Here is a 25,355-nt window from a genome sequence, read left to right on the forward strand (position 1 = left end):
GTAAACGAGTTGTGCTCATAAAAGAGCTTACTTAGCAGAGTGCTTGGTATGTTGTATTTGTCCTCGTTGTCATTCTCAGTAATGTCCTACCCTACAGGGCAGTTGTGAGGGGAAAGGAGCTGACGTTTGTGCGCAGCGTGGGATCTACACCCAACAGGTGATCAATTAATGGGGCCCACGGTTTCCGATGGCAGCGGCACGGAGCAGGTGCCCAGAGCTGGGTGGAGGCGACGTTCCTTCAGCCCCGCCCGGCCACTCCGGCCGCCAGGGGGCGCCCCAGTCCTGCCCGCGGCACCGCCCCCTCACCTGCGCCGGCTGGGCACCTGGCGCCGCCTCCGGAAGAGGGGATCCGGGACCGCGGGGACCTTGGAGGGAGCCCGGCGTCGGCGGGTGAGAGCCTGGGGGGCGCCCGAGGACGCGGGCCGTTGGAGCTTCAGGTAGAACAGGGTCGGCGCGAGAAGGCGCCGGGGGTGGGGTGGTCGAGCCTGGAGGCGTGGGCAGGAAGGTAGGTGGTCGCTGAGCCTCGGACGCCTGGGGCGGGGCGGGGTGGGGGGTGTCGAGGAGCTGGGGGTCCAGACGCCTGGGTCGAGATGCTAAACAGCGGCTCGGTACGAGAAGGTGCGAGAAGGCGGGAGGAGAAGGGACGCCCCCGGGTCTCCAGAGCGGGGTTGGGGCCACAGGGGCCACCTTAGGGAGACTCCGGGACCCCGGCTGGGCCGGAACAACTGCGACAACTGGGTCCTGCGGATGGGGCTGGGCTTGGACACCTGGAGTGGAAGGGACAGGTGTGTGTGTGGGGGGGGGGTGTGGGCGCGTGGGGGGGGGGTGGGGGGGATCCCCCAGAGGGTTGGAGGTGGGGAGGGTGCCAGCGAAATCTGGTGTGTCTCTTCTGAGCCCCGGATCAGCCGGGCCCTAAGCAGCCCTGGGAGAGCACCACCGGGCTCCTGTCCCCAGGGGCGGGCCGGGAAGTAAACAGAAACCTGGAGTGGCCCCACCGTCTGCTGGTACAACTTGTTATTTGGCCCTGCCCTGGGCCTGCCCTGGGGCCCCTGGGAAACTGGGGCCAACACTCCAGAATGGGAGGACTGGGTCTGGGCACCTGAGCTCCAAGGCATGGGGACCAAAACACCTGGATCTTGTGAAAATAGGAAAACAAGGACCAGGATACCTGGGAGGGAAGGGGGCTGGGGTCCTGGGCTTCTAGAAGAGAAGGGATCCGCAGGCCTAAATTCCCAAGGCCTGTACTCTGGGAGGGGAAAAGGCTGAGCTCCTCTGGAGTCCTGAGTCTCTGAGAACTTGGCTTCTAGAAAGAGCTTCCCTGCTGGTGAGGGGCTGGGAGCCAGGTCAGCAAGGTCCTGGAGCACTGGGACAGTTACCTGGGGGCAGAGGATGTCTGTCAACAGCAGCTTATTTCCTTGTACTCCCTGCCTCAGTTTACCCCGGGGACATTAACGGAGCTGGGTGGCCAAGACGCAGATCATTAACCCTTCACAGCCCAAGGAGGCCCTTGCCACAAGGCCAGATCTTGACCAGCAGGGGGCAAGTCCCAACCAGCTGCCTGTCCCCACTGACCCTCCTGTGCCCACAGAGGCTGCAGCCACCATGAGCTCCCCACAAGGACCAGGCTTCCTGTCGGGGCTGCTCTCTGGAGGTGCCTCCCCCAGTGGCAATGAGGGCTTCTTCCCCTTCGTGCTGGAAAGGCGGGACTCGTTCCTGGGAGGGGGCCCGGGGCCCGAGGAGCCCGAGGACCTGGCCCTCCAGCTGCAGCAGAAGGAGAAGGACCTGCTGTTGGCCGCGGAGCTTGGCAAGATGCTTCTGGAGCGCAATGAGGAGCTACAGCGGCAGCTGGAGACACTGAACACCCAGCACTCTGAGCGAGAGGAAGTGAGCTGGCGGCCGGGGCGGGGTGGGACAGGGGACAGCCTGAGCTGGTGGAGGGCAGGTGGGAGACAGGTGCGCAGGGGGAGGCCCCCGGAAGAGCAGTTCACTGGGCCCCGTGTTCCTGGAGGGATTCTCCAGTGGTTGAGGACAAGCCAGGAGCTAGGTTCAGGCCTCTGCCTGGCTGTGGGACCCTGGGCCAGCCACTGGTCTTCTCTGAATCTTGGGTCTTGCCACTCAGTGGGATGGCACAACCCCAGCCACCAGTTACTGGGCACCCCTTCCCTGCCTGGCCCTGGGCTAAGCCCTTCCTGTGCGTTATCTCGGCCAATTCTCTCCTAGACATGTAACATAGAATTCCCCCCTCTGCCCAGGCTGTCCTCAGCTACACAGCCATTCTGAGGGTCACATCGGGCCCCTAATCACCCCGGACAACCCCGACCAGCATCCATAGAGCCCCAACCATTGCTTCAGGATAGACCTGGGGAGCTCATGTCCCTCAGTTCCTCCCCTGGCCACCTAGTGGGCATGTCACCATTTAAGTGGAGCATCTTGACCCCATCACCTGTGGTCCTCATCCCCACTTCCCATATCAGGACCAGAGCCCAAGCGTCTCATGACCTCTCTTCTCCCGCATGTGCAAGCCCTAGGGATTTTCCCCCTAAACCAGATTCTGAATCTACCCGCTTCCCAGGGTCTCTGCAGCCTCCAAGCTGGCTGAAGCCAACATCGCCTCTGCCCCAGCCCTGCAGCTGCCTCCTCACTCATGCCCAGCTTCCACTCCTGCCCCCAGAGCCCATTCTCCATGCTCCATTATGGGGCCACCAGAGGCATCTTCAAGAATTGCAAATCGGGGGATGCCTGAGTAGCTCAGTTGGTTAAGCGGCTGCCTTTGGCTCAGGTCATGATCCCAGCATCCTGGGATCGAGTCCCACATCGGGCTTCTTACTCAGCAGGAAGCCTAGGAAGCCTGCTTCTCCCTCTGCCTCTGCCTGCCACTCTGTCTGCTTGGGCTCACTCTCTCTGAAAAAAAAAAAAAAAAAAAAAAAAAAAAAAAAAGACTTCAACTTAAAAAAAAGACTTGCAAATCGGATCATTTCTGTCCTTGCCTAAAATCCCCTCACGGCTCCCCATCTCACTTACAATGATGACACTCTTCACCAGGGCCCAAAAGTCCCTGCTCGAGGGCCTCGGCCAGTGACACTGCTGTCCTCCCCTGGAACCTCTTTTTAGTTTTTCAAGTAACCCCCACGTGTTCCCTTGGGACCTTTGCACGTGCTGTTCCTTGGTGTAGCCCTCTTCCATCCTGCTCTTTAGGTGTGAAGTCAAACGTCACTTTCTCTTTAAAGAACCCCCCAGCCTACCCCACTCTTCCTCATCAGGGCTTCTTTACAGCCCTTACACACTCTCTCTGAAACGACCAAGTTTGACCAAGTTCAAGCCTGTGTCCATGCACCTGAGTCTCTAGACTCTAAGCTACCAGAGGCTAGGAACTCTGTGGTCTCCAGTGCTGCAGACAGCCAGACCCCACAGTGGGAGGAGCTCAGGAAGTACTGCTGGGCTGACTAGGGAGCCGGAACCTAGGGGGTATTAAAGAGCTTGTGTAATCAAGGAGAGCAGCACAGCAGGGCACCAGCGAGGACAAGTGGACCCTGAACCTGGGGATTTAACCCTAGAGCTCTTGTTGCCCCCACGATATTTGGTTAAGAGTTTGTGCACGTGGGTTGGAATTGCTGCCTCACTGCTTTACTGTGTGTCCTTGGGCAAGGCATTTGACCTCTCTGACCCCCAGGCTCCTCATATAGAAAATAAGTACACTGACAATTCTAACTGTGATTGGCTGGTTGAAATGGCACCAGGAAGGCGCAAGCACAGGGCCTGGTCGGAGTGCCTAATATCTGGAGCACCATACGTTTACCACTGCCTTCTTGCTTTGAGGGTTTATAGAGAGTGGGGGCCAGAGGCTGGCCCCCCGACTTACCTGCCTCCCCAAGCCGGGCAGCTGGGTGTGACAAAAGCGTCCCCCCGCCTGTTGGACAGGTTTTGGGGAGGGCACGCTGAGGCCTGGGGCCCAGGCGGGGCTGGCCAGGGTTAATTAGAGAGAGCTGGCCCAGAGGAGCTGGGGGAGAAGAGCTGAGCAGAGGCTGAGCCTCCACAGCCCCTGGGACACCAGCTGGTGAGGCCATGGGCCGGGGCTTAAATTCTGCCAGACTCAGGCGCCAAAAACGGCGCCTGCGACCTCGGGTGCAGAAGCCCAGGCAGCAGCCGGAGGTGAGCGGGCATCAGGGATCCTCACTCTCCTCCAGTCCCAGATCAGCTCCTCCTGCCTGACCTGGAAACCTCTCTCCACTCTCCCCCCTCCTCCAAGGCTCTGGTTTTCACTCTCTGCCTGCTTCTCCCTCTTGCTTCCACATCTGTCTCAGCACCCCCAGACCCCTCTGGGTCCATCTGTGTGTTTGCTCCAGCCTCCCCTCCCCCATCCCTCCCTCTGTCCTTGACCCCTCTGTCCGGGCCCCCACAGCGGCTGCAGCAGGAGAACCATGAGCTCCGCCGGGGCCTGGCAGTGCGGGGCGCTGAATGGGAGGCCAGAGCTGTGGAGCTGGAGGGGGACGTGGAGGCCCTGCGTGCCCAGCTGGGAGAGCAGCGCTGCGAGCAGCAGGACAGTGGGCGTGAGCGGGCACAGGCCCTCTGTGAGCTCAGCGAGCAGAACCTCCGGCTCAGCCAGCAGCTGGCCCAGGTGGGAGAACCGATCCTGTGTCCCTAACAGAGGGAGGGCAGGTGTCTGTGTCCCAGTGTTGGGGTGGGCGCATGGGGCTTGGGGTCAAGGCTCAGGGCCAGCTGGGGGCTCCACTGCCTTCCCCCTCACCCCCAACAGGCCTCCCAGACCGAGCAGGAACTTCAGAGGGAAGTGGATGGACTTCGGGGGCAGTGCCAGGCTCAGGTCCTGGCAGAAGCAGAGCTGAGGACGCGGCTGGAGAGTCTACAGGGGGAGGTGAGTGCCAGCTGGGGCTGGGGGTGATCTGGGGCTGGCCCGGCACCCCCCCTCCAGCCCTGAGGTCTCTCCCCAGAACCAGATGCTGCAGGGCCGCCGGCAGGACCTGGAGGCCCAGATCCGGGGCCTGCGTGAGGAGGTGGAGAAGGGCCAGGCCAGGCTGCGGGCCACCCACGAGGAGCTGCTGCTAATGCGGCGTGAGAAGCGGGAGCATAGCCTGGAGGTGACCGGTGGGTGGGGGGTGGGGGGTGTATCTGACCAGGGCAGGGGCCACTGCCTCGGGGCTTCCAGGGAGAGGAGGCCACAGCTGGGTCATCGGGAGCCCCAGAAGCTGAGCCAAGAGAGCCTGGGCATTAGCCCAAGGGCACATGGGAGCTTTGGAAGGAGACTGAGCAGGGGTGGTCTGCCTTTAGAAGCCATTAGAGCCCGGCAGTTGGGAGGCCAGAGATGACGGGGACTTGGACCAGGTCTGGGGCAGTGGAGATGCACAAAAGGAAATGACAAGAGGCAGCAATGGCCTGATGTTTGAGCTCTCAGGAGCGTGCACTCTGTGGTGAAATAACGCGGGCCCGGATCCCAACATCCCTTCTCACTTTCCTTGTCTGTGAGATGGGATGGGGATGATGAAGAGCCGAGGGGAGGGTGAGGCACTCAGCACAGCGCGGGGTTAGAAGGGTCAATAAACGCATGGAGGATGAAGAGTTAGCAGGCCGACCGGTTCGGGGAGGGGGCGGGGCCCGCCAGGTGACCCGATGGGGTGGGGCTGGGGGGAGGCGGACTGGAAACTTTAAAGCCAGGGCACCTGTCCGCACCCTGCATTATAGAGGAGGAAATTGGGATCTGCCGAGGGGACCTGCGCGGTCCAAGGCCGCCCAGCGATCCGAGGGTGGGAGCAGGATCCCTGGGGTGCTCCGACGCGCGGGACTGCGGGCTCTGGGCGGCGCGCCGGCGCCCCCTGTAGGTCGGCGGCGGGATGAAGGCGCAGGGCGTCCCTGGCTGACTGACCACACTTCTGCCCTTCTGTCTGTCCCTCCGTAGCTGGAACGCGCGCGCTCCGAGGCCGGGGAGGCATTGAGCGCGCTGCGGAGACTGCAGAGGCGCGTCTCGGAGCTGGAGGAGGAGTCGCGCCTTCAGGACGCCGACGTGTCAGTAGCCTCACTGCAGTCCGAGCTTGCTCAGAGCCTCGACGGCGACCAGGACCAGAAAGCGGATGGATGCAGAGACGCTCCGGTGAGCTCGTGACCCACTAGCCCCCACGTGCCATACAGACTCCGCTCCTCCTCCTTTCCCCAGAAGGTCCGACACCTCACTGACAGATTCCTTTGGCGAACAGAACACTCTGTCCCCTGAGATCCAAGAGACATTCAGCCACCTGCCTTCAGCCCAAGAGAAAAGCCTGGAGCCTCCCAAGAAGCGAGCATCCCTGAGGCCAGGGGAGATACTCGAGGAGAAGGAGGCCGAAGTGGCCCGGCTGCAGGATGAGGTGTGGGAGTGCGAGAGTGGATGGAGAGCCCCTCCCCAGGCCAGTTTCTCTTGCCCATCTACACCTCTGAGCCTTTGCCCACTAATTCCCCCTCTACATGGATCTATTTGCATCCCAACAAACTTGTAGTTATGCTTCAAGAGTCAGACTGTATGCCACCTCTTCCAGGAGGGCTTCCTAAGCCGCAATCCCCCCCACCCCCCAGCCCTACCTCCTAGTGCTTCTCTCAGCATCCCTTCTGCAGGCTTACACCACCCTGCCCCCACCCCATCCTGCACCAGCCCGGGGGCTCAGATTATTCTCCACATTGGCCGCAGCTGCCCAGAGAGTTTGTGGAGCAGGCGAGGGAGGGCCTGGAGACCTGAAGCCCTGGCTGCTGGGAGACCCAGGGGACCCACCTGCTTCTTTTCGCCTTCCCCTGCCCACAGATCACGCTGCAGCGGACAGAGATACTGTCCCTGCGGGAGGAGCTGCGAAGGCAGAAGGAGCTGCGAACACAGGAGGACCCTGAGGAGGCCCTTAGCGGCGCCCTCTCGGATCGGGACGAAGCTGTGAACAAGTGAGCCTCTGCCACCATGCACCACAGCCCCTCAGGCACTCTGGGCCTTCGAATCCTACCCCCAACCCCCGCCATGTGATATAGTTATCCCCACACCCACCAGGAGCCCTCCGACCTTGCTTTCGGTGTCAGCAGCACCACTCCCGTCGGGGTGCAGCGGCGTCTCGCCACGCCCGTTCCCTGACGCCCGAGCGCCCTCGGACCCACTCTTTGCCCCTCTTGCCGGCAGAGCGTTGGAACTGTCCCTGGAGCTCAGCCGCGTCTCTCTGGAGAGGGACTCGCTCTCTCGGGAGCTGCTTCGTACTATCCGCCAGAAGGTGGCGTTGACGCAAGAGCTGGAGGCCTGGCAGGTGAGGGGCGGGACCGGAAGGGCGGGAGACCGGCAGGGGCGGGGCCAGTGCGCTGACCCGCTCCTCGGGCCGGCGCAGGACGACATGCAGGTGGTGATCGGCCAGCAGTTGCGCTCGCAACGCCAGAAGGAGCTGAATACGGCCGGATCAGCCCCGCGTCGCGCTGCACCGCGCTTCTCGCTGCGCCTGGGCCCTGGGTCTGCCGGCGGCTTCCTGAGCAATCTCTTCCGAAGGACCTGAAGGGCGGGCGAAGGGGGCCGCCAGTGGCCTCTGGTTCACGTAACTCTTCTGGCCAACGTAGCACCAGGGCCCCGTCTTCCAGAGGGGGCTGGTGCCCTCCCTGCCCCGGGAAGCTGGGCAAAGGCTCACTGGGAGCAGGGGCTAGCTTTGGGTGCCAGGGACCCCAGGTGGGTGGCGGGACAGGTGAGGCAGAGCTGTTTTAAATCTATATAGGTCTCTGTTTTCTAAGCACCTTGCGCCTGGCATGCTCCAGGGCAGAGATGGGGGTGGGTATTTATGTATCAAGGTCGAACAGAGTAATATATAAAAAATCATTACCCCAACTTGGCCTCCATTCTTGGGAAGAACATAAACGGAAAAACAGCCTGGAAATTTATTTATTAAAAAAGAAAGAAAAAAAAGCACTCCAAATCCCTACTACAGAAGAGGTGTTGACACATATCAGAAGGACAGGGAGAAGGCGCGGTAGCCCAGATTGGTGAAGACATCCACCCGGCAGCTGTTACCCGCGGCTGTCAGGACCTGGAGGCAAGATGGGGGTGACTGGCCCGGCCATACATGTGTCCCCCCCTTTCCCCGCCCCGAGGACCATCGCAGCCCCTTGCAGGACCCACCTTGCACTCGGGTGCTGCTGGCTGCTGGTTGAGACTAAGGCTAAGCAGCCCTGGGGAAGAGCCAGGCACCTGGGCCTTCAGCTCCCCACTCAGCTGCCACTGGTTGACACAGCGGCCCTGGCCAGCAGATAGAATCTGTGGAGGGTAGGGAGGGCAGTCAGGGGTCAGAACTGGAGAGAACCGGGCAAAGGTGGTAGAAGCAAGACAGAGGGCCTCACCAAGTCCTGGTAGAAGGTGACGTGTTTCTGTGGTGCCCGCATGGGGAAAATGGTGGTGGGCGTGGAGGATCGGAGGTGCCAGAGGGTGAGTGCTGGGCCGCCTCCACAGACCTGGGCAGAAGGGAGGGGGTCCCCAGCCACTTTGAGGTCAGGCTCTTAGCTGGCAGGGCCCGGAGTGGTAACCCCATTCTGCACCTCGCCCTGCTCACCATCCAGTCTGAGTCCGTTGCCAGACATCCGATCCAACGCCCATTGTGGGGTCTCGAGCACTCCTAGGGGAAAGAGGGTAAGAGAAGGAGATGAAGACATGGGTGATGCCCAGGGAGGTGGAAGGGAGGACAGGGCGTGGCGCGTGCCCTCACCTCATGCTTATACACCTCGATGGTCTGGACTTCCTTGGCTATGCGGAGGTCTGTGGGGGAAGGACGGTGAGAAGCGCCCTGCTGGCCCCAGTCTTCGCCACCACCTTTCCCTCCAACCAGACACTAACTTACCCCAAAGTCGCACGGCTCCATCCTCACCACCCGACAGCACCTCAGGGCTCCGCTCCCGCAGTGCCAGACAGTGGATATAGTCTGTGTGGCCCCGGAGAGCCCGCTGCAGGAGGAGGGCCAGTGTCAGGAGGAGACCCTGAAAGGATGCCCCTACTCCCATTCAGCCCTGACCACCCAGCCCCGTGGCCTGCTCACTGTGAAGGCCCCAGTCTCAAGGTCCATCGTATGCAACTGACAGTCTCCCCCTGCCAGGATGAGAGAATTCTCCTACAGAAGGAATCGCAAGTCAACATCGAATCAGGACAGGGAGAGGGGAAAGGCTTTTAAGACTGGACCAAGAACAGGGCAGAGTAGAGCCCCAGTCACAAAGGGCTCAGACCTTGGGGACGAGAAGCAAAGCATTGATCTCGGGCACTTCGAGACTGGTCCTGGGAGAGAGAAAGTGAGGTCAGCTCTGGTGAGGCAGTACCTTTGCCTCCAAGCCCCTTTTGCCCACAGGGCCCTAGCTTACCTGTATGGAGGCTGACGCCGCCACAGCTCCTTACAGCCCTTCACGGAAGGAAACACTGGATAATGTCAGAGGCTCCCTGGGACCAGGCACCCCAACTGTCCCCCAGCTCCATACTCCTTACCTTCTTGAGGATCTCTGCCCAAAGCCAGGCCTTCACCTCCCCATCCCCAGCACTGAGCAGGTGTCGATCAGTGGAGACCATGCTGTAGACAGGCCCATCATGGGCTAGACGGAAATGCAGAACCTGAGTGACCCTGTCCTGCTGCCCTCTCCTACCCAGGGTTCTCTAAGCCAGACTCAATGGCTGTACCCACCTTGGAATGTGACCACGGGCTTCTTACTTTCTTCTTTGGCCTCAGAACTCAAAGCAGCAGACAAGCTGAAGGGAGAGGGGAGGGCAGCCTGAGAGTCAGAAGCAGGGGGTGCCAGTAACAGGGCTTACAAGTGCTAGAGCTACAGGATAGTGGGAGCAGGGATGAGGATACCTGAAGATGGCGATCTGCCCGTAATTGTTGCCAGCTGCAAGGAACTTCCCACAGGGTGAGACACTCTGGGAGAAAATGGTCATGTGGAGCCTCTGCAGGGCCTGAAACACTTCCATCTGTTGGGGGAAGCTGGATGAAGGCGACCTGGAACATCTAGGACCTGCCAGTCAGACTCCTTCCTGCAACCCCTGCGGTCTGTCCGGCCTCCCACGGCCCAGATCGCTCAGCCATCCTTTGAGGCGGCCCACCAAGTGGGTGTGTGCCCAGAGTCCCAAGAGTTGTCAAGGTGTGATGTCTACCAGGACCTTGAGCAAGTGCCCAGCCTGGCCTCCTCAAGTGGCAAATGGAGTTCATGGGAGACTTTGTCACAGGTGTCTGAGCTCATATATCTAGAGCTTCACATACAACTCTCTGGTAGAAAGCGCTTAAAAAGTGGCTCCAGGGGTGCCTGGGTGGCTCAGTGGGTTGAGCCTCTGCCTTCCGCTCAGGTCATGATCTCAGGGTCCGGGGATCCTGGTCCTGGGATCTCAGCGGGGAGCCTGCTTCCCTCTCTCTCTGCCTGCCTCTCTGCCTACTTGTGATCTCTCTTTGACAAAAGAATCTTTTTAAAAAATTTTATTAAAAAAAAGTGGCCCCATTAACCCGATACATAAAATATACTGACTTCTAATCCCTACCCTCCAACTTTCACGTTAGGCCCCTAAGATCATGCTGGGTCAGAGGCCGCTCCTGGTCAGAGTCCGAGTCCCAAACAAAACAGGGCAGTCATGCTCAGGAATGACTCCTTGCCAGCCTCTTCCTAGCCGGGCATGGACTACAAACCCCAGAAGGCACCGCGCACCACGCCCGCCTCACCTGACCCAGAGGTACCGCGTGTGGCACAGCTCGCTCCATGAGAACTACAAATCCCAGGGCGCTCAGCGCGACGCAGTTTCACAAGTCTGAACGTGCCCGCGAGCGGTTCCCTTCGGGGCGCCGGACAGCCCCAACACCGCCGGCCGGCCCGGCGCGAAGGCGGCCGCCGAGTATTACAGAGCTTCAGGATCCAAGGTGACCGCCGCGAAGATCGCCAACACCAAGTAGCGCCTAGCGCGGTCCCTCTAAGACAGGTCCCCTCCCCCACTTCGCCGAGCCCACACGCTTTCTAGCCGCGCGGCGCTCGTCTTCCGCGCCTGCGCAGAACCTCGCCACTGCGCGCGCGTAGCGCCACGCCCCTCACGCTGGACCACGCCCTCTGAGGCTCCGCCCTGCCGCCTGGATCCCACCCTCTGCCTGTGGGACCCTGAACCCAAATGATCCTGCAGCAGCCCCTAGAACGAGGACCCCCAGGTCGGGCCCAGCGCGACCCAAGGGCCGCGTCGGGGACGCCCCGAGCCCAGGACGTGAGGTGTGTGTGAGGGAACTGGGTGGGCCTGCCCAGAGGCCCAGGAGCTTGGGCTGGGGGCTCATGGCTGGTCTGCAAGATGACACGCGGTGGGGCAAGTCGGCAAGGCTTGGGCATAAGCTAAGACTGGGCTGAGTTCTGAGACAGGCTGCTGGCTGACCTGGGACATGGGGTGACTTAGGTGTCAGCTGTGACGGGTGGTCTGGGGGCTTCCTGACTACACTGCAGGCACTGGAGAGCCGATCCTGGGGATGGGGCCAAGAGGGTGGGGTGCACCTGGCTTTCTTTTCTTCCCAGCTCCCCTCCCCGAGGAGCTGTGCCCATGAGCACCAAGCGGCGCCTGGAGGAGGAGCAGTGAGTTTGGGGGCAGGGAGGGACTCCCAACAAGACCTCTGTCACCTTAGGTCCCCATCAGACTGCCACGGATGTGAATATCCCAGCCTGCCTGTCTTCCTGTCTCTCCCCAGGGAGCCCTTGCGAAAACAGTTCCTTTCTGAAGAGAATATGGCCACTCACTTCTCTCGACTCAGCCTGCACAATGACCACCCTTACTGCAGCCCCCCCATGGCTTTCCCCCCATCTCTGCCCCCACTCAGGTAGGCACCATCCACCGTCTTGGCCTTCTGGAGGATCACACCCGATCTTTGAAGCCACTCTCTAGGCCCTGCCTCATCCTGCTATTTTTAGCTTCTACCCAACCTCTGTTGTTTCCCATCTTGGCTCCTTGGAAGGTGCTGGCAGCCCAAGAGCTCTTGGGGACCTGGTCCTGGAGGGAGGTGGCTCTTCCAGGCCAGCCTCAGCCCCATGCTGTTATTTCCTTTTCCAGGAGCCCTTGCTCTGAGCTGCTTCTGTGGCGCTATCCTGGGAACCTGATCCCTGAGGCCCTCCGGCTGCTGAGGCTAGGGGACACCCCCAACCCCCACTACTCTGCAACCCAAGCTGGGGAGATAATGGAGCTCTGAGTGCTGCTGGGCAGTATTTCTGCCCACTTTCCTTCTTCCCCACAACACAGAAGACCAGCATCCCCACTGAGGGACCAGCTGTCCTGAATATTCTCCAGATCAGGCCCCTGGGCCCCAGAACGGACCCTCAACAGAGGACAGTAAATCCCACAGAGCCCTGGACTGGGAGGGGCTGGAGGGACAGGAGCATGGGAAGGAAGGGAGGCATTTCCCCTAGAACTGAATAAAGATTGCTGAGCAAATGAAGGCTTCCGTCTGGAACCCTGGGACCTTTTGGGAAGGAAGATGGGAAGGCTGGGACGCTGGATGCTTGGGGTTTCTCAAAATCTTCCCTGGAAAAAACGGTCAGGACCCGGCCAGGTCCTGGCAGGCTGGGCTCAGGCATTGAGAATGTGTGAGTCAGAGCCTCACCCCCCCGCCCCCGCGGCTGACTCACTCCTCCCTCCAGCTCTGGGAAGTCGGGCTGGGGATCATGCCACTCTCCAAACCATTTAAAGTTAAAGATTCTTTTATTAATAAATTTTCCCTCCCTTCCAAACTCTCTCCCCAAAATAAATATTTCCCCCCCTTTGGGGGTGGGGGGGACAGTGTCTTAGGGCCAGCCCCCCTAGAGGGCCAGCCCCCTAGTGTTAGCAACAGGTCCCTAACCCCCCAGGCAGAGACCCCACGGTGGAATTTCAGAACGTCCGTCTGAGTGGGTGGGGCCTGATGCTGGCTGGCCCTCGGGCCCTCGGGCCATGGGGGCGGAGGGAGGGACCCTTTGTGCAAATGCTGCAATTCCTTGGTGTCAGCTGTCTGGTGTGAGCCAGCGTGGGGCTCCTTTCCTGTCCTGGAGCCAGAGACAGGGCAGTCAGACACCTTGGAAGGCTCCTCTGAAGCCTGGGCCCAGGCCTCGGAGAGCTGATTCACCAGTCCCCCATCCCTCCACACCCCTGTGGTTGGAAGAGTCTGGCTCTGGCTGTGTCTGGAGTGAGGGGGCTGGCTCCAAAATGAATGAATGAATGAATGATAAGTGGGTGGGGCCTCCTGCTGGCAAGGGCTCTCTCTGTCACTGGATCAGTGCCACACCAGGACAGCCCTCCCCGCCGGTCTCCTCAATGGGGGCTGCAAGATAAGAAGAGGGGTGGTCAGGAGCAGGGAGATGGTGAGGAATAATGGGGCGTGGGGGGAGGGGACGGGACGGGAGGGGCTGGCTCACTTACTAGTAAACTTCTCTCTCCTGCGGCACCGTCTCCAGACCAAGAAGCCAGAAAGCAGTCCCAGCACGAGGGCTAGGCTCAGAGCACCCCCCAAGATGGGCCACAGCAGGGGGAAGGAGGTTGGAGGGGATGCAGCGCCTGGGGGCGGGATTCCAAGTTAGGCCTCGCCCCTCTCGGTACCAGCCCCGCCCCCTAGATCCCACCTGGGGGAAAGTCCCACGCCTTTTCTCCACCTTGTCCCCTGCCCTAATCCTATCCCTTCCCACCCCACCTCCAACCCCCACTCCTGATTAATTCCCCAGATCTGAAGCCCACTGCTCCCCTCTCCACCCCCGCAACTCTTCTACTCTGGTCCATTCGCCCCTGGTCCCTCCCCCCACTCACAGCCCAGGCAGAAGTCGCTGTGTGGTCGCGCCGGGCAAGACGCGCAGTCCATGCACTTGTCGAGGTCTGCGCTCCAGGAGCTGCCGCGAGAGCAGGGGGTGGTGCCTGGGGAGGGGGCCGCTGGTCAGAGGCTGGGGCGGGGCACGGCTATTCTGGGGGCTGAGGTCAGGGTCGGCCGGCTCAAATAACGTGAGTCACCGGCGCCCTCCCCCCGCATTCCTCACAGGTGACCGCACGGCCCGGCCGGGGCTCAGCAGCGTGGGGGAAAGGGGGGCCTAGCGCGGGACGCTGGGGGGGCGGGTATCAGGTCCCCAACCCCCCCCGCAGCCGGCGGGTGACTCACTCCTGGGCACCCGGCCCGACCCCAGTCCCTCCCCCCGCATAACTGGGCACTGAAGTCACCGGATGGAAGGGGGCACCCCACATGGTATAGGGGGTACCGACCCCCGTGTCTTCGATACGACCCCCCCGAGACTCTTTGGTCAATGGGGCCAGACAGAACCAGATACTTAACACGATAGGGGCGTGCCTTTTCTCACCGAACGAGACATCCCGCCCTCAAACTTTCTTTTTCCCTCCACTTCTGAGTCTGGACTTATTAGGACAGAAGCCGTCCCCCCATTTGAAATGGGGGAAACTGAGGCCGAGACTGCGGATGAAATTCGGAGCGGGATGAACCTCTCCGGGCCAGGGAGTGCGGTGTCTGGAGAACACCTAACCCCAAATCCCCGTGTCCGTCTACTTCCCCCCAAGTTCGGCCCGGTTCTCCGGGTCCCCAATGCCGGCTCTCCGATCCCCGGCGAGAGGCTTCCAGGGCCCCCGCGACCTCCCGCCCAGCCCGCGCCCGGCGTACCTGGCACTCGCTCCCCGCCCGCCGCGCCCAGTAGCGCCAGCCCGAGCCCCAGCACGAGGAGCCGCGGCAGCGGACGCAGCGGACCGGGAAGCATGGTGCGCGTCCCGCGGCCGCGGCCGTCTGAGCCAGCCGCGCGCTGGCCGGGGCGAAGAGCTGCAGTCCCACCTCCGCCCCCGCCTTCCGGGGCGGTGCCCTCGGCTCGGCCCGCCCCGCGACCGGCTCCTGGACGCCCCGCCCAGCCTGGCCCGCTTAATTCAGTCATTAGCTCAAAAAGCACCAACTCGGTGCGCCTGCGGCGGGGACCCCGCAGGGACGCAGACCTGGCCCTATGCTGTGGATGCTGGAAGTCCAGGAAGTTGCGGGCGACAATCAGACACGAACAACGCATCTCAAAGATAACTGCAGCTTTTTTAAGGACCCCGGAGTATAATGATAACGACATAACAAATAATAATAATAATGTCTTTAATTTCTACCTTGGAGCATAGCTACACAGTTAAATGTGCTCTTGTCGTCTCCAATTTTTCCGAGTGTAAAACTGAACCTTGGGAAGGTTGGGTGAGTTCCCAGGGTCCCAGGACTAGTAAGTCGCGGAGTCAAGAGCCAAGCTAGGGCTTCATTCCCGGTGCCCTGACCCACTGGGGGCCGGCGTTAGCCAGCTGAGGTCCCACCCCCCGGGCCACACGTCGGAGCAGCGGCCCCAGGCTCGAGCGACCCCAGCTGACCAGGTTGGGATTCGCGCGCCGCAGTCTGGAAAGGGGTCTCTGCCCCTCCCCGGGGCGGTGGTCCAGTGACGTCACTGCCTCTTTAAGACCCCCCACCTCCGCCCCCGTGAGCACATTCTGCGGCTCCTACGAATCCTTCTGGGCTTCTTTGCAGGTGAGCCTGGGGGAAGTGCCAGCGTTGGAGGGGAAGAGGCGGACTCCTCAAGGAGTGGGGTGCAGCGGGCATGTTGGTGTAGGTAGGGGTGCATGTAGAGAACCTGGACTTAACTGGGGGAACACCGCCCCTGGGCGGGGGTCTGCCCCGAAGCTGCGGAGCTGGTCAGGTTCTTCTGCAGCCACTGAAGGGTTAAACGCCCCTCCCCCTCCCCCGGGACAAAGGCACCGAAACCCGGGCGCCCCTCCCCCACCTGCGCTGCTCTCTGGGGCGGGGCCCCCCTCCCCCTCACCTACCGGAGCCGACCCTGCTGATTACCGCCGCCATTAAGCCCTTCCCGCAGCACCGCTCCCAAGCTGCCGTCCCTTCTTCGGGCAGGACTCAGATCGAAAGCAGGAGGGGGCGCCCTTACGCCAAGCCGACCCCATAGTGTGCGGAAAGAGAAGGGGTCGAGGACAGGGGTAGGGTCTTGGAGGGGATAGGTGCTGGGTGCCTGGATGTGGAGGGCCGACGCCGGGGTTGGGATGAGCCTGGCGTGGGCCGCCCCGTCCGATCTCCTTCGCGGTCATTAGCTCCGTCAGGTATGGGCGGGATGCAAATGAGTGCACAGTCTGTCCTCTGGCCACGCGGCTGGGGCCGGTGCTAACTTAAGGTCCAAATCCTGTGTGGAATCTTTGGGCAACGGAGAGCTGCAACAGGACCTCGAGCAGAACTGACCCCCGAACCTAGCCACAACAGAGTGGGATGTGTGGGGAGACAAGTGAGGGGGGCAGTTAGCTGGACACACTCCGAGGGTTTAGGTCCTTTTAGAGGAATTGAATCCTGAGAGGATGGCATCTGGGACAGGAAGGCACAAGAAAATGTCCCCAGCCTTGGAAGTATCCTCAGTGTGACCCTAAGGGAGGGCAGAAGAGCAGGACCCAGGGGGTCAGAGGAGAGCCGTTGGGAAGAGCTTTTGGGCAAGAGGGTGGAATTTTTTTTCTTGTTCACTTCTCCAGCCCCCTCTGGAATTTGACTGAGGCTGGGCCGGGACAGGTAGGGCCTGGCTAGGCCAGGTATGACGGGTCACCTGAGACACAAAGGTCACCACCCACCTGGGGGTATGGTTGGGGTGAGGGGTTTAAACACTGCTATTGGGTGGTGGGGAGGAAGCTTGGATCTCCAATCTTGATGTTGAAACTGACAGGTTTTGAGCCTGAAATTCCTGGCTAGAGCCAACCCACCATCTGTGTACCCCAAGGAGGGCACCTGGAAATTGCCCTCTTTTGGGGGATTCCTGCCCTTTTGGCTACTTTGCTGTCAGATAACACTGCCCTGTGGTGGGGCCACAGCCTGTGGTGTGAGAGTTGGCCCTCATCAGTAACAGAGGGTCTGGACCAGCCTGTCTTAATATCCGTCTGCTTCTGTCCCCCAGTGCGGCTCCTCTCAACCTCAACTTGGCCATGGCTTCTGCTGGTCTGCAAATCCTGGGGATTGTCCTGACACTGCTTGGCTGGGTAAATGGTCTGGTGTCGTGTGCCCTGCCCCTGTGGAAGGTGACCGCCTTCATCGGCAACAGCATCGTGGTGGCCCAGGTGGTATGGGAGGGTCTGTGGATGTCCTGCGTGGTGCAGAGCACCGGCCAGATGCAGTGCAAGGTCTACGACTCCCTGCTGGCGCTGCCCCAGGACCTGCAGGCTGCTCGCGCCCTCTGCGTCGTTGCCCTCCTTGTGGCCCTGCTCGGGCTGCTGGTCTACCTCGCGGGAGCCAAGTGTACCACCTGCGTGGAGGACAAGGACTCCAAGGCCCGTCTGGTGCTAGTCTCTGGGATCATCTTTGTCATCTCAGGGGTCCTGATCCTGATCCCCGTATGCTGGACGGCTCATGCCATCATCCGGGACTTCTACAACCCCCTGGTGTCAGACGCCCAAAAGCGGGAGCTGGGGGCCTCTCTCTACTTGGGCTGGGCAGCCTCCGGCCTTTTGTTGTTGGGCGGGGGGCTGCTGTGCTGCACCTGTCCCTCTGGGAGGTCCCGGGGCCCAAACCATTATATGGCCCGCTACTCGGCATCAGCCGCACAGGCCACCTCTCAGGGTGCCCCTGAGTACCCCACTAAGAATTACGTCTAATTCTGGTAGGGGAGTGGAGGCTCCCTCAGCAACCTGCTGGGCTGGAGACACGGAGACGGTTCCGCACACAGCTTGGGGATTGTTTTTCTTTTTCACTCTTGTGGGGACGGGTATTTTTAAAATTCACTTGATAACCTAACCAAGGAACCCAGGTCTCTCCTGGGCTCTGCTGTTGGTATTTCTTGCCTTTGGATGATGGCGCCAAGGAGGAGATGCTTTGGTTTCTGGATCTTTCTCCACCCTGGGCATCCCCTTCTTGGAGGCCAGCTGAAACTGTGGGCCAGCATAGCCGTCCGGGGGCTCTCAGCCTGTACTGAAGTCCCTCCTCACTGGCCAGCCTCTGGAACCCTTGGGGGCTCTCAAGCCTCACGGACACCGAAGAACTGCCCACCTCCCAGGTCTCAGCTGTGCTCCAGATGCTCCACCCCCCACCACCCTGATCCTCTCACCTTCAACCCTGCACACTTCTGCCACGCCACCCCACCAACACACTCACCAGTTTTTGCTGAATAAAGCATGTCTTATTTTGTTCTTTGCCTTGGGTGCTGCTGGGGGACTGCTGGGTGCCAACCTGGCAGGGGAGGAGGAGAACACAAGGGACTCATCTTATCCTTGTGCCTCACCCGGGAAGGGAGGGTCTCCACTGCACAAGCCGTAGGCTGACAGCCCCCTGGAAGGCCACCTGGTCTTCCCCACCCAGCCACAGACCAGAAGAGCCAAGGTACAAATTCTCTTGTTTATTTCCCACTGGCAGGTGGGCATAGAGGGTGGGGTGATTGGCTGGGGCTCCTGGCCTGGACCTCTAGATTCAGGTGGTGGCCAGGCTGGGGAGGACCCACCCCAGGCAGGGATCCCCTCCTTATTTTGGAGCCAAGGACCTTCTGCCCTTTGGGTGAAGCTCGAATTCCTAGGCCAGGGGTAGCCTCAGAGGAAGAGGATGGCCAGCCTAAGCTGTGGATCAAAGAAGGGAGCAGAGTGGGGAGGTTAGGGGGGCAGAGGGGCACACCCTGTCAGTTATGGCTCTGCCTAGAGGGCAAGGTAGGAGAAGGACCCGTAGGGACCCCACTCCATAGCCAGCCCTGATTGGAGCTTCTGGGAAAGGCATTTTGCCTCGGGAGGTGTTGGCAGTGGGGGCAAGGTCAAGACTCTGAGCTGCGGGTTTCCAGGGACACTTTCCACGTCATACATAGTCCCTCTTGTCCAGTCCAGAAGCCCCTGAGCGGGAGGGGATGGAGTAACCCAGCCTTGGTCCTCTTGGCCGCTCAATCTGGGGTGGAGGGCACGTGCAGCAGAGGAGGCCCCCCCCCAAGCATGAGCAGGGCAGCAGCGGCCCAGCCCAGGTAGAGGGAGGCCCCCAGCTCCCGCTTGAGGGCCTCCGCCACCAGGGGGTTGTAGAAGTCCTGGATGACAGCGTGTGCGGTCCAGCAGACGGGGATGAGCACCAGGATGCCGGAGAGGAGGAGGAGGACCCCCGCGGTGAGCACGATGCGGGCCTTGGCGCCTTCGTCCTCCACGCACGTGGTGCACTGGGCCCCTGTGATGGCCACCAGCAGTCCGAGCAGGGCCAGCAGGAGGGCAACGACGCAGAGGGCGCGAGCAGCCTGCAGGTCCTGGGGCAGCGCCAGCAGGGAGTCGTAGACCTTGCACTGCATCTGGCCGGTGCTCTGCACCACGCAGGACATCCACAGACCCTCCCATACCACCTGGGCCACCACGATGCTGTTGCCGATGAAGGCGGTCACCTTCCACAGGGGCAAGGCACACGACACCAGGGTGCCCAGCCAGCCCAGCACGGCCAGGGTCATACCCAGGAGTTCAAGGCCAGTTGAAGCCATCTTGTCCGCTCAGGTCTTCTTAACCCTAGACGGCCTGCTTGACTCCCAGGGGTGGGCCCGTTGCCACTGGGTGGGGGGTCTCAGTGCCCAGGACGTGGGGAAGTCAGTGGCCTTGGCCAGGACCGTCCCTCACATCCGTGGGCCTCTTGCAAAGCACCTCTCTCTGATCCGGACGCGCACAGATCAGTCTCACAGCCCTCAGCTGAGGCGTTCTCTCGAGGGTCCTGTTGGCCACTGCCCCCGTGACCCAGCTTGCAAAGACCCTCCGGACCCACCTGCAGGCTGAGCAGAGCCTTGTCCCGCCGGAGGCGCAGCGGCACACCGTCTGTGGGTGTCACCTGGGGACTCAGCTGGCTCCCAGGTGCAGGCGGGGTTTTGAGGTGGAGGCAGGGGAGGGGCAGTGGAGCCGAGACTGGGGAAAGCGGGAGCTACAGGCAGCGGGCAGAGCTAGGGGTGGGATGGGGAGCCTGGGAGGGGATACTGCGACCGGAATGGGGAAGGAAAGAACCTCGGTGCCTGTGGGAATGCAGGGACAAGGGAAAGGACAGACTGGCCAGCTGGGGAGCAAGGAGTAGGGCGGGGGATGGAGCTCTGGCAGTCTCGGCAAAGAGAAGTAGAGGTTCAGGCTGCCGCCCCCTCCCCCAGCAACTCCTCCCTGTAGGCGTTTCAATCCGTGTTGCCAACACACCCGGATCCCCCAGTATCACACACACCCCAATCCAGCTTGTCCCCCTGCCCGCCCCAGGAACCTGATCTGTCTTCAGTCTCAGCCCAGTGGCCCCGGCTGCTCTCAAGGGAGGGGCCCCGCCCGCACTGTTCCCTGGGCGACAGGTGCCTGGAGCCCAGCTCAGGTAGCATCACCCAGGCAACGGCCTAGAAACCCCCCCCCACCCCAGCTCAGGTGTGCTGTCTCCACCCCCACACTGAAACTGAGGGCCCAGCTGAGCTGCCACAGGTCTCTAGGGGCCAAGGGATAAAGAATTTCTTGTGAAAGCAGGGGAGGGGCACACAGGGGTCTGTGGGTGAAGGGGGAAGAGTAACAGAGACAGAAGCCCCAGCTGGAGGCGAGTCCCAGGACCCAAGGCTTTGCCATGAGGAGTAAATGGTCACTCTGGAGGAGCCCAAGAAGGTGACCCCAGGTGAACCCTGCCTCACTGTCCCCAGGAAAGACCCTCCCACTCCTGAGACCCCGTCGGAGCCTGTGACTCCTCTTGTGGGGGCAACCTGGGACTCAGACTATAATTCAAATCCTGCCACCAACCAGGGACCGATCATGGAAGGTCAAGGTCCTTACCCTTCTTAGGTCTAATACCCCTGTGAGAAACCTTACATGACCCACAAACATGGGCCCTTCGTATGGGGGGTCATGAACTCCCTCAAGCCCCTTTCTGGGTGCTAGGAACTGAGGGGAAAAGAATGGGAGACGCTGATGAAAATTCCTTCCTTTCATACACTTTCCTGGGTGGCAGGCGGACCCTTTAAGGCAGAGCTGGGGCCCCACTTAGAAGAGCATCTCACTTCCATACCTCCTCCTGAGAAGGGAGTGCCCATGGCCTATCTGCTCTATGAGGGGGTACCCCTTGTCAACCTGGGAAGTAACAGGGCCACTGGGGCCCCCCAACATGGGCTCTGAAGGCACCGCTCTAGGGCCCTGGGCGTGATGTGCACTGGGCGCCTCTCCACCCGTTCAGTTGGTGCACTGCTTCTGGGAATGCGGTTTTAGCACTTTGGGGAAGAAAGGTTTATACTTTCATCAGATTTGCAACAAGGTCATCTACCAAAAAAAGCTCGAGAGAACTGCTGAAAGGGAGACTGAGGCCAGCACCCAAGAGCAGGGCTGTGGGGTAGACTGCGGTGGCCCCGCGGACCCTGAGGGAATGGAAAGGGGCCAGAGGGGGCCGTGACTGAGCCTGCAGGCCGCAGTGATCCTGGGGAATCTCGGGGCTGTTTGCCCAGTTCATCCAGCGCCTGGGGCCCTGGATTTCACGCTGGGGAGGGGCGGCTGAGGAGAAGGGCAAACAGAGGCAAGCCTGGGGGCCTGGAGGAATCTGGACACACAGGTTGAAGCAGTTGTCGAGGCGACCTGAAGCCCAAGTCTTTGAGGGCTCCAGCAACCCTCCCTCGGGGCCTCCCATCCTGGGCAGCCCAGCCCCGGGTCTCTTTGCTCTCTAGACTCAGAGAAAGCCTAGGGTTTCATGAGATCAACTCACCCTGATGAGCCCAGGTCGCCTATGAGCCTGCAGTCAGGCCTGGTGCCAAGGACCCTCTGTTCCACCGGCAGCTCTAAACCCCCAGCGTTGTGACAGTCCCTGTGCGCGCTGCACACACACACCCTGGCTAAGCGTCCTGCCCCCGGGGGCAGCACCCATGACCCTCAGTGTTCTAGATCCAAATTCCTCTTGGGCTCAACAGGTCAACAGTTGAGCAGAGAAGACTGCACACTGCCAGGGGTGGGCTGGCCACATGGGAGGGGGTGCTCAGAGGCTGAAGACACAGACCCCCCAGCCAAGGCTTTCCTGGGGGGTGAACATGGGACAGGCTGTGGGAGAACAAGGAGAGGTCAGCAGGGATGGTCAGAGGAACCGCGAGCAGGAGGGCTAAGTGGCCGAGGGTGGATTCCCAGGGTCCCCAGGCGGGACAGGCTTCCCACCCTCAGCCCTCCTTAGGCCGTCTCGTGGGTCCTGGGGCCACCTGGACTGCGTGGGATCCGGGAACCAAAGGGTTAAAGTTGGGGCCCAGCAGGGACCATCAGTGGAGCTGGAATGCTATTGATATGGAGGTAGGACTCCCGGACACCCTCTGTGCTGTTACCACCTCCAAGTCCGCTGGACTCCCCACCCCCACGGCCTCCGCTTCCGCTCTGGAAAGAGATGGGGGAGGGAAACCCGCCCCAACACAGGACTGTGGAGGGAAACTGAGGCACGGGGGAAGGGAGGGCGGCCTCACTCCACTCACTGCTTCGGGGAGTAGCACAACTGGACCAGATCTTTGTTCTGTGGAGGGACAGTGGGGTGGGGCCACTCAGGTGGGCGGAAGCAGCCGGCGCTGGGCTTAGGCAGGGGAAGGGCGGAAGCAGGTTAACTCCAATCCCAACAGCTGCCAGGCTTTTAGAGAAAAGTGTGGCCCAAAGACAAAGGAGGGGAACTGAAGGTCCCAGGCCACCATGGTGCCAAGAAGAGGATGGGGTGGGCAGGGGGACTGCACAACTCCAAGGGAACACCAGCCTCGGCTTTGGAGAGGTGCCCAAAGCCCCAGACTTTGTGGGTAGAAAAGCCAGATTCCCCGGGCCCCTGAACCAAAAGGTGCAGATGAAACCCTGGAGTCCCATGACAGCTCTCTACCCCCATTTTCCAGACAATGAAACAAGCTCAGAGCTCAATGGAAACTTGCCCACAGGTGCTTTGAAAAACAGGACAAGCCTGAAGCAGCTCCAGACCATGACCTCAAGGCCCTGAGCCCAGGGCTGGAGGGTGACCTGGGGGTCCCAGTGCCTCTTTGCCCACAACCGCCTCCTGGCCCCCCCACATCCTACCCCATTCCTCCCCAGCCAGTTTTCCCTCCTTCCCCTTGCTCCTCCAGGCACCCGGCAGCCTGCTCCAGAAAGCCTGTGCACTGGACTGCCGCTGGATCTGATCACACCGGGAGGACCCCCTCCCAGACCCCCAACCCCAACCCCGCTGTCAGGTCACTGGCTCTGCGCCCATCTGCTGTGGGCAGCCTCAGGGAGGATGGGTCAGACCTTGCTGAGTAAGTCACCAGTGCAGTAACCTCAGCTGCTTCCCTGCTGCAAAATGAGGGAAGGGAGAAGTCGGCCTTACCTACCCCCAGGGGCGCTACAAGAATCTGCCCGGGCAGGGAGCACCCCATGCACCTTGTGGGGGGATCACTGTAGGGCCTGACTTGTCACGAGACTCTTTTGATAACAGCATCATGGCCTTTTCACTCTGGTCAGACTCTGTAGACCTGGCGGCAGTTACCCATCTGGGGTTCTGAGTGGGGGTCACCCCTCACCTCAAGGCTGTGAACTTTCAGAGCGTGCCTTCAGTCTTGTCCTTCCTGCAGAGTCTGATTCTTAGCGGAGAGAGGAGAGCTGCAGGATGTCAGTGGAAGAAGCAAGCCAGCAGGAATGGGAACTCGGCCATAATTCAAGAAAGGGGAAAGGGAGTCATTAAGGTACTTAGTGGCTTGGGCTCCTGCTGATGAACTGCAAGGGCACCCAGGGCTCCAGGTCAGCAAGAGGCAAAGTGTCAAACACAGGGCTTGGGGAAGCTGGGAAGACAGCTCTGGAGGTGGGCCAGCCCCCCCTCTCCGGGGGAAGAACACTGCCCGTATGGGTTGCATGGTAGCCCTCAACACAGGCCAGGCCTTAAGCCCTGGAACCCGTGGCTTTCAAACAAATGGCCTTATTTGAAAACAGTCTTTGCAGCTGTAATTAAGATAAATTAAAAACCTCAAGATGAGATCATTCTGGATTCAGGGTGGGCCCTACACTCAGTGACGGGTGTCAAAAGAAAAAAAAAAAAACAGGAAGATTTGAGACACAGACACAGGGTAAGGCGGGGTGAAGCTCGAGCCCGAGGCTGGAGGGACAAGGCTGCAAGCCAAGGAACGCCAGGGTCACCAAGAGCTCGGAGAGGCAAGAGAGGATCCTCCCCAAGAGCCTTGGGAGGAGGACAGCCCTAAATGCCTTGATTTTGGACTTCTGGTTTCCAGAACCTTGAGAGAACAGATTCTTTTTATTTTAAGTGGCCCAGTTTGTGGTGATTTGCGCCAGCAGTCCCAGGAAATTCATATACTGCCTTTCTTGCTGGTGGATCCCCGGCTCTCAGAGGTCGCCCAAGGTCAAGTTGGCTTCCCGATACCACTCTGGACCTGTAGAAGACCCATCGAGATAGGACATCTGCCTGGTTACCTGAGACCAAGCCACCTGAGTAACAAAGGGAACTTTTATTCGGGGTTGTGCGCTGCTGGGGAGAACCTGGCAGGGTAGGGATGGAGAGGGCAAGCAACTGTGGGGGGAGAATAGTAGCTTCCTTTCATGACTCACCTTGGGAGTGTTCCTGTCCCTGGTGGGGATGACCTGGTCCTTACATGTGATGCTGCTGCTCCTGGGCCCAGTATCGGTTAGCCATCAGCACCAGTGCTCTTCCGGGGCACCCAGGAAGAACCTTTGGATCTATTTCAGTTCACAGCCTGACTCCCGACTCGTAAGGCCGCGGGCAGGTTTCCGGAAGCCAAACACGCAGAGTGGGGCAGGGCCTTGTGATGGGACCCAAACCCTTCGTTTTAGAGGACAAAATGAGACATTTTGCGGACCCAGTCAGGGCATTTCAAACTCTTGTTTTCGTTTCCTCAAGCCAAGTGCGGTGGGCGCACCAACAACCGCCCCCCCCGCCCCACCGTCCCTGTCCAGAAGGCTCTGATAAGCCCGCACTTATCAGCACACGGGATGAGTTACGGTCTCAAATAACCAGGCAGGAGGCTTGCTGTAGGGCGGGCGGGGAAAATGGAATAAAGACCCTATTCTTTAAAACGAATGTATTTTTAGACTTGGTGCTTCCAACCCAAAGCTGGGCGGCTCCCCGGACACTCCCTCCCTCTTGCGCAGTCCAGGGCTTTCTGAAGCCGTCGGGGTGGGGAAGGCGGTCAGGGCGCCCGGCCCGGCAGTCCCAGGCGGGGCTGGTTACTAACCCGCCCGCAGCCCCTCGGGATCGACGGTCTCGGGAGAGCCGCGCCGTCAGCAGGGAGGCGACAGGAAGAGGTGCGGCGGCGGCATCGGCGGCATCGGGGGCGGCGGCAGCGGCGGGGGGAAGGCGGGCAGCAACCAGGGGGCGCGGGGCGCGGGCGGCGCCAGCAGGCTGGAGGGCGCGGGCCGTGCGGGCAGCGGCGGCAGCGGCTGGGGGGGCGGCTCGGCGACGAGCGGGGGC

General features: G+C 60.9%; 6 protein-coding genes across 15 annotated transcripts; 3 read left to right on the top strand and 3 right to left on the bottom strand.

The window, feature by feature from the left end:
* The first annotated feature begins 294 nt into the window (after window positions 1–294).
* On the top strand, window positions 295–7,811 carry BICDL2 (BICD family like cargo adaptor 2). 4 transcript variants are annotated; one of them, XM_059415547.1, is made up of 10 exons: window positions 295–390; window positions 1,589–1,884; window positions 4,400–4,615; window positions 4,754–4,870; window positions 4,947–5,093; window positions 5,909–6,100; window positions 6,204–6,353; window positions 6,782–6,912; window positions 7,142–7,262; window positions 7,341–7,807. In XM_059415547.1, exons 2-10 carry the CDS (start codon window positions 1,603–1,605, stop codon window positions 7,500–7,502), a joined length of 1,518 nt encoding a protein of 505 aa, XP_059271530.1. In that variant the 5' UTR covers window positions 295–390; window positions 1,589–1,602; the 3' UTR covers window positions 7,503–7,807. The 4 variants fall into 4 exon arrangements, with proteins under 4 accessions (XP_059271530.1, XP_059271529.1, XP_059271533.1 ...); XM_059415546.1 differs by having other exon boundaries at window positions 329–437; XM_059415548.1 differs by having other exon boundaries at window positions 340–505.
* A 50-nt stretch (window positions 7,812–7,861) lies between these two features.
* THOC6 (THO complex subunit 6) lies at window positions 7,862–10,999 on the bottom strand. Of its 3 annotated transcripts, XM_059415551.1 has the most exons (13): window positions 10,680–10,998; window positions 9,825–9,940; window positions 9,654–9,718; window positions 9,461–9,564; window positions 9,340–9,377; window positions 9,208–9,256; window positions 9,024–9,095; window positions 8,829–8,931; window positions 8,697–8,746; window positions 8,544–8,606; window positions 8,335–8,445; window positions 8,117–8,251; window positions 7,862–8,024 (listed from the first exon to the last, which is right to left on the bottom strand). In XM_059415551.1, the coding sequence occupies exons 1-13, from the start codon at window positions 10,716–10,718 to the stop codon at window positions 7,944–7,946; spliced, it is 1,026 nt and encodes a 341-aa protein (XP_059271534.1). In that variant the 5' UTR covers window positions 10,719–10,998; the 3' UTR covers window positions 7,862–7,943. The 3 variants fall into 3 exon arrangements, with proteins under 3 accessions (XP_059271534.1, XP_059271535.1, XP_059271536.1); XM_059415552.1 differs by lacking the exons at window positions 9,208–9,256; window positions 9,340–9,377; XM_059415553.1 differs by lacking the exons at window positions 9,024–9,095; window positions 9,208–9,256; window positions 9,340–9,377 and having other exon boundaries at window positions 10,680–10,999.
* A 24-nt stretch (window positions 11,000–11,023) lies between these two features.
* HCFC1R1 (host cell factor C1 regulator 1) lies at window positions 11,024–12,416 on the top strand. Of its 3 annotated transcripts, XM_059415555.1 has the most exons (4): window positions 11,024–11,211; window positions 11,506–11,562; window positions 11,676–11,804; window positions 12,035–12,416. In XM_059415555.1, exons 1-4 carry the CDS (start codon window positions 11,117–11,119, stop codon window positions 12,168–12,170), a joined length of 417 nt encoding a protein of 138 aa, XP_059271538.1. In that variant the 5' UTR covers window positions 11,024–11,116; the 3' UTR covers window positions 12,171–12,416. The 3 variants fall into 3 exon arrangements, with proteins under 3 accessions (XP_059271538.1, XP_059271537.1, XP_059271539.1); XM_059415554.1 differs by lacking the exon at window positions 11,506–11,562 and having other exon boundaries at window positions 11,613–11,804; XM_059415556.1 differs by lacking the exon at window positions 11,506–11,562.
* Window positions 12,417–12,660: 244 nt separating this feature from the next.
* TNFRSF12A (TNF receptor superfamily member 12A) lies at window positions 12,661–14,738 on the bottom strand. The gene is made up of 4 exons (XM_059415557.1): window positions 14,607–14,738; window positions 13,754–13,858; window positions 13,373–13,507; window positions 12,661–13,274 (listed from the first exon to the last, which is right to left on the bottom strand). Exons 1-4 carry the CDS (start codon window positions 14,698–14,700, stop codon window positions 13,219–13,221), a joined length of 390 nt encoding a protein of 129 aa, XP_059271540.1. The 5' UTR covers window positions 14,701–14,738; the 3' UTR covers window positions 12,661–13,218.
* Window positions 14,739–15,298: 560 nt separating this feature from the next.
* On the top strand, window positions 15,299–18,124 carry CLDN6 (claudin 6). 3 transcript variants are annotated; one of them, XM_059415559.1, is made up of 2 exons: window positions 15,299–15,485; window positions 16,900–18,124. In XM_059415559.1, exon 2 carries the CDS (start codon window positions 16,928–16,930, stop codon window positions 17,591–17,593), a length of 666 nt encoding a protein of 221 aa, XP_059271542.1. In that variant the 5' UTR covers window positions 15,299–15,485; window positions 16,900–16,927; the 3' UTR covers window positions 17,594–18,124. The 3 variants fall into 3 exon arrangements, with proteins under 3 accessions (XP_059271542.1, XP_059271543.1, XP_059271544.1); XM_059415560.1 differs by lacking the exon at window positions 15,299–15,485 and adding an exon at window positions 15,793–15,946; XM_059415561.1 differs by lacking the exon at window positions 15,299–15,485 and adding an exon at window positions 15,969–16,066.
* A 240-nt stretch (window positions 18,125–18,364) lies between these two features.
* On the bottom strand, window positions 18,365–19,524 carry CLDN9 (claudin 9). Its single transcript, XM_059415562.1, is given in 2 exon segments — window positions 18,365–18,902; window positions 18,904–19,524. Coding segments are annotated over 2 exon segments (654 nt in total). The 5' UTR covers window positions 19,429–19,524; the 3' UTR covers window positions 18,365–18,773.
* Between the last annotated feature and the right edge of the window lie 5,831 nt (window positions 19,525–25,355).

This window comes from Mustela nigripes, chromosome 11, assembly GCF_022355385.1.
Source record: "Mustela nigripes isolate SB6536 chromosome 11, MUSNIG.SB6536, whole genome shotgun sequence".
Lineage (NCBI taxonomy): Eukaryota > Metazoa > Chordata > Mammalia > Carnivora > Mustelidae > Mustela > Mustela nigripes.

What these genes read in the sequence shown, in the direction of transcription:
- HCFC1R1 (XM_059415554.1), top strand. Translation starts at nt 11,117, where the DNA reads ATGATCCTGCAGCAGCCCCTAGAACGAGGACCCCCAGGTCGGGCCCAG. An exon ending in CCCCGAGCCCAGGACGTGAG is followed by an intron (nt 11,212 to 11,612) that starts GTGTGTGTGAGG and finishes CTGTCACCTTAG; the next exon opens with GTCCCCATCAGACTGCCACG. An exon ending in CCATCTCTGCCCCCACTCAG is followed by an intron (nt 11,805 to 12,034) that starts GTAGGCACCATC and finishes TTCCTTTTCCAG; the next exon opens with GAGCCCTTGCTCTGAGCTGC.
- TNFRSF12A (XM_059415557.1), bottom strand. Translation starts at nt 14,700, where the DNA reads ATGCTTCCCGGTCCGCTGCGTCCGCTGCCGCGGCTCCTCGTGCTGGGG. An exon ending in GGGCGGGGAGCGAGTGCCAG is followed by an intron (nt 13,859 to 14,606) that starts GTACGCCGGGCG and finishes CCCCCTCCCCAG; the next exon opens with GCACCACCCCCTGCTCTCGC. An exon ending in CAGCGACTTCTGCCTGGGCT is followed by an intron (nt 13,508 to 13,753) that starts GTGAGTGGGGGG and finishes TCCCGCCCCCAG; the next exon opens with GCGCTGCATCCCCTCCAACC.
- THOC6 (XM_059415551.1), bottom strand. Translation starts at nt 10,718, where the DNA reads ATGGAGCGAGCTGTGCCACACGCGGTACCTCTGGGTCAG. An exon ending in GGGCAGATCGCCATCTTCAG is followed by an intron (nt 9,719 to 9,824) that starts GTATCCTCATCC and finishes CTCTCCCTTCAG; the next exon opens with CTTGTCTGCTGCTTTGAGTT. An exon ending in CTTTGCTTCTCGTCCCCAAG is followed by an intron (nt 9,096 to 9,207) that starts GTCTGAGCCCTT and finishes TTCCTTCTGTAG; the next exon opens with GAGAATTCTCTCATCCTGGC.
- BICDL2 (XM_059415547.1), top strand. Translation starts at nt 1,603, where the DNA reads ATGAGCTCCCCACAAGGACCAGGCTTCCTGTCGGGGCTGCTCTCTGGA. An exon ending in ATGGATGCAGAGACGCTCCG is followed by an intron (nt 6,101 to 6,203) that starts GTGAGCTCGTGA and finishes TTTGGCGAACAG; the next exon opens with AACACTCTGTCCCCTGAGAT. An exon ending in CGGGACGAAGCTGTGAACAA is followed by an intron (nt 6,913 to 7,141) that starts GTGAGCCTCTGC and finishes TCTTGCCGGCAG; the next exon opens with AGCGTTGGAACTGTCCCTGG.
- CLDN6 (XM_059415559.1), top strand. Translation starts at nt 16,928, where the DNA reads ATGGCTTCTGCTGGTCTGCAAATCCTGGGGATTGTCCTGACACTGCTT.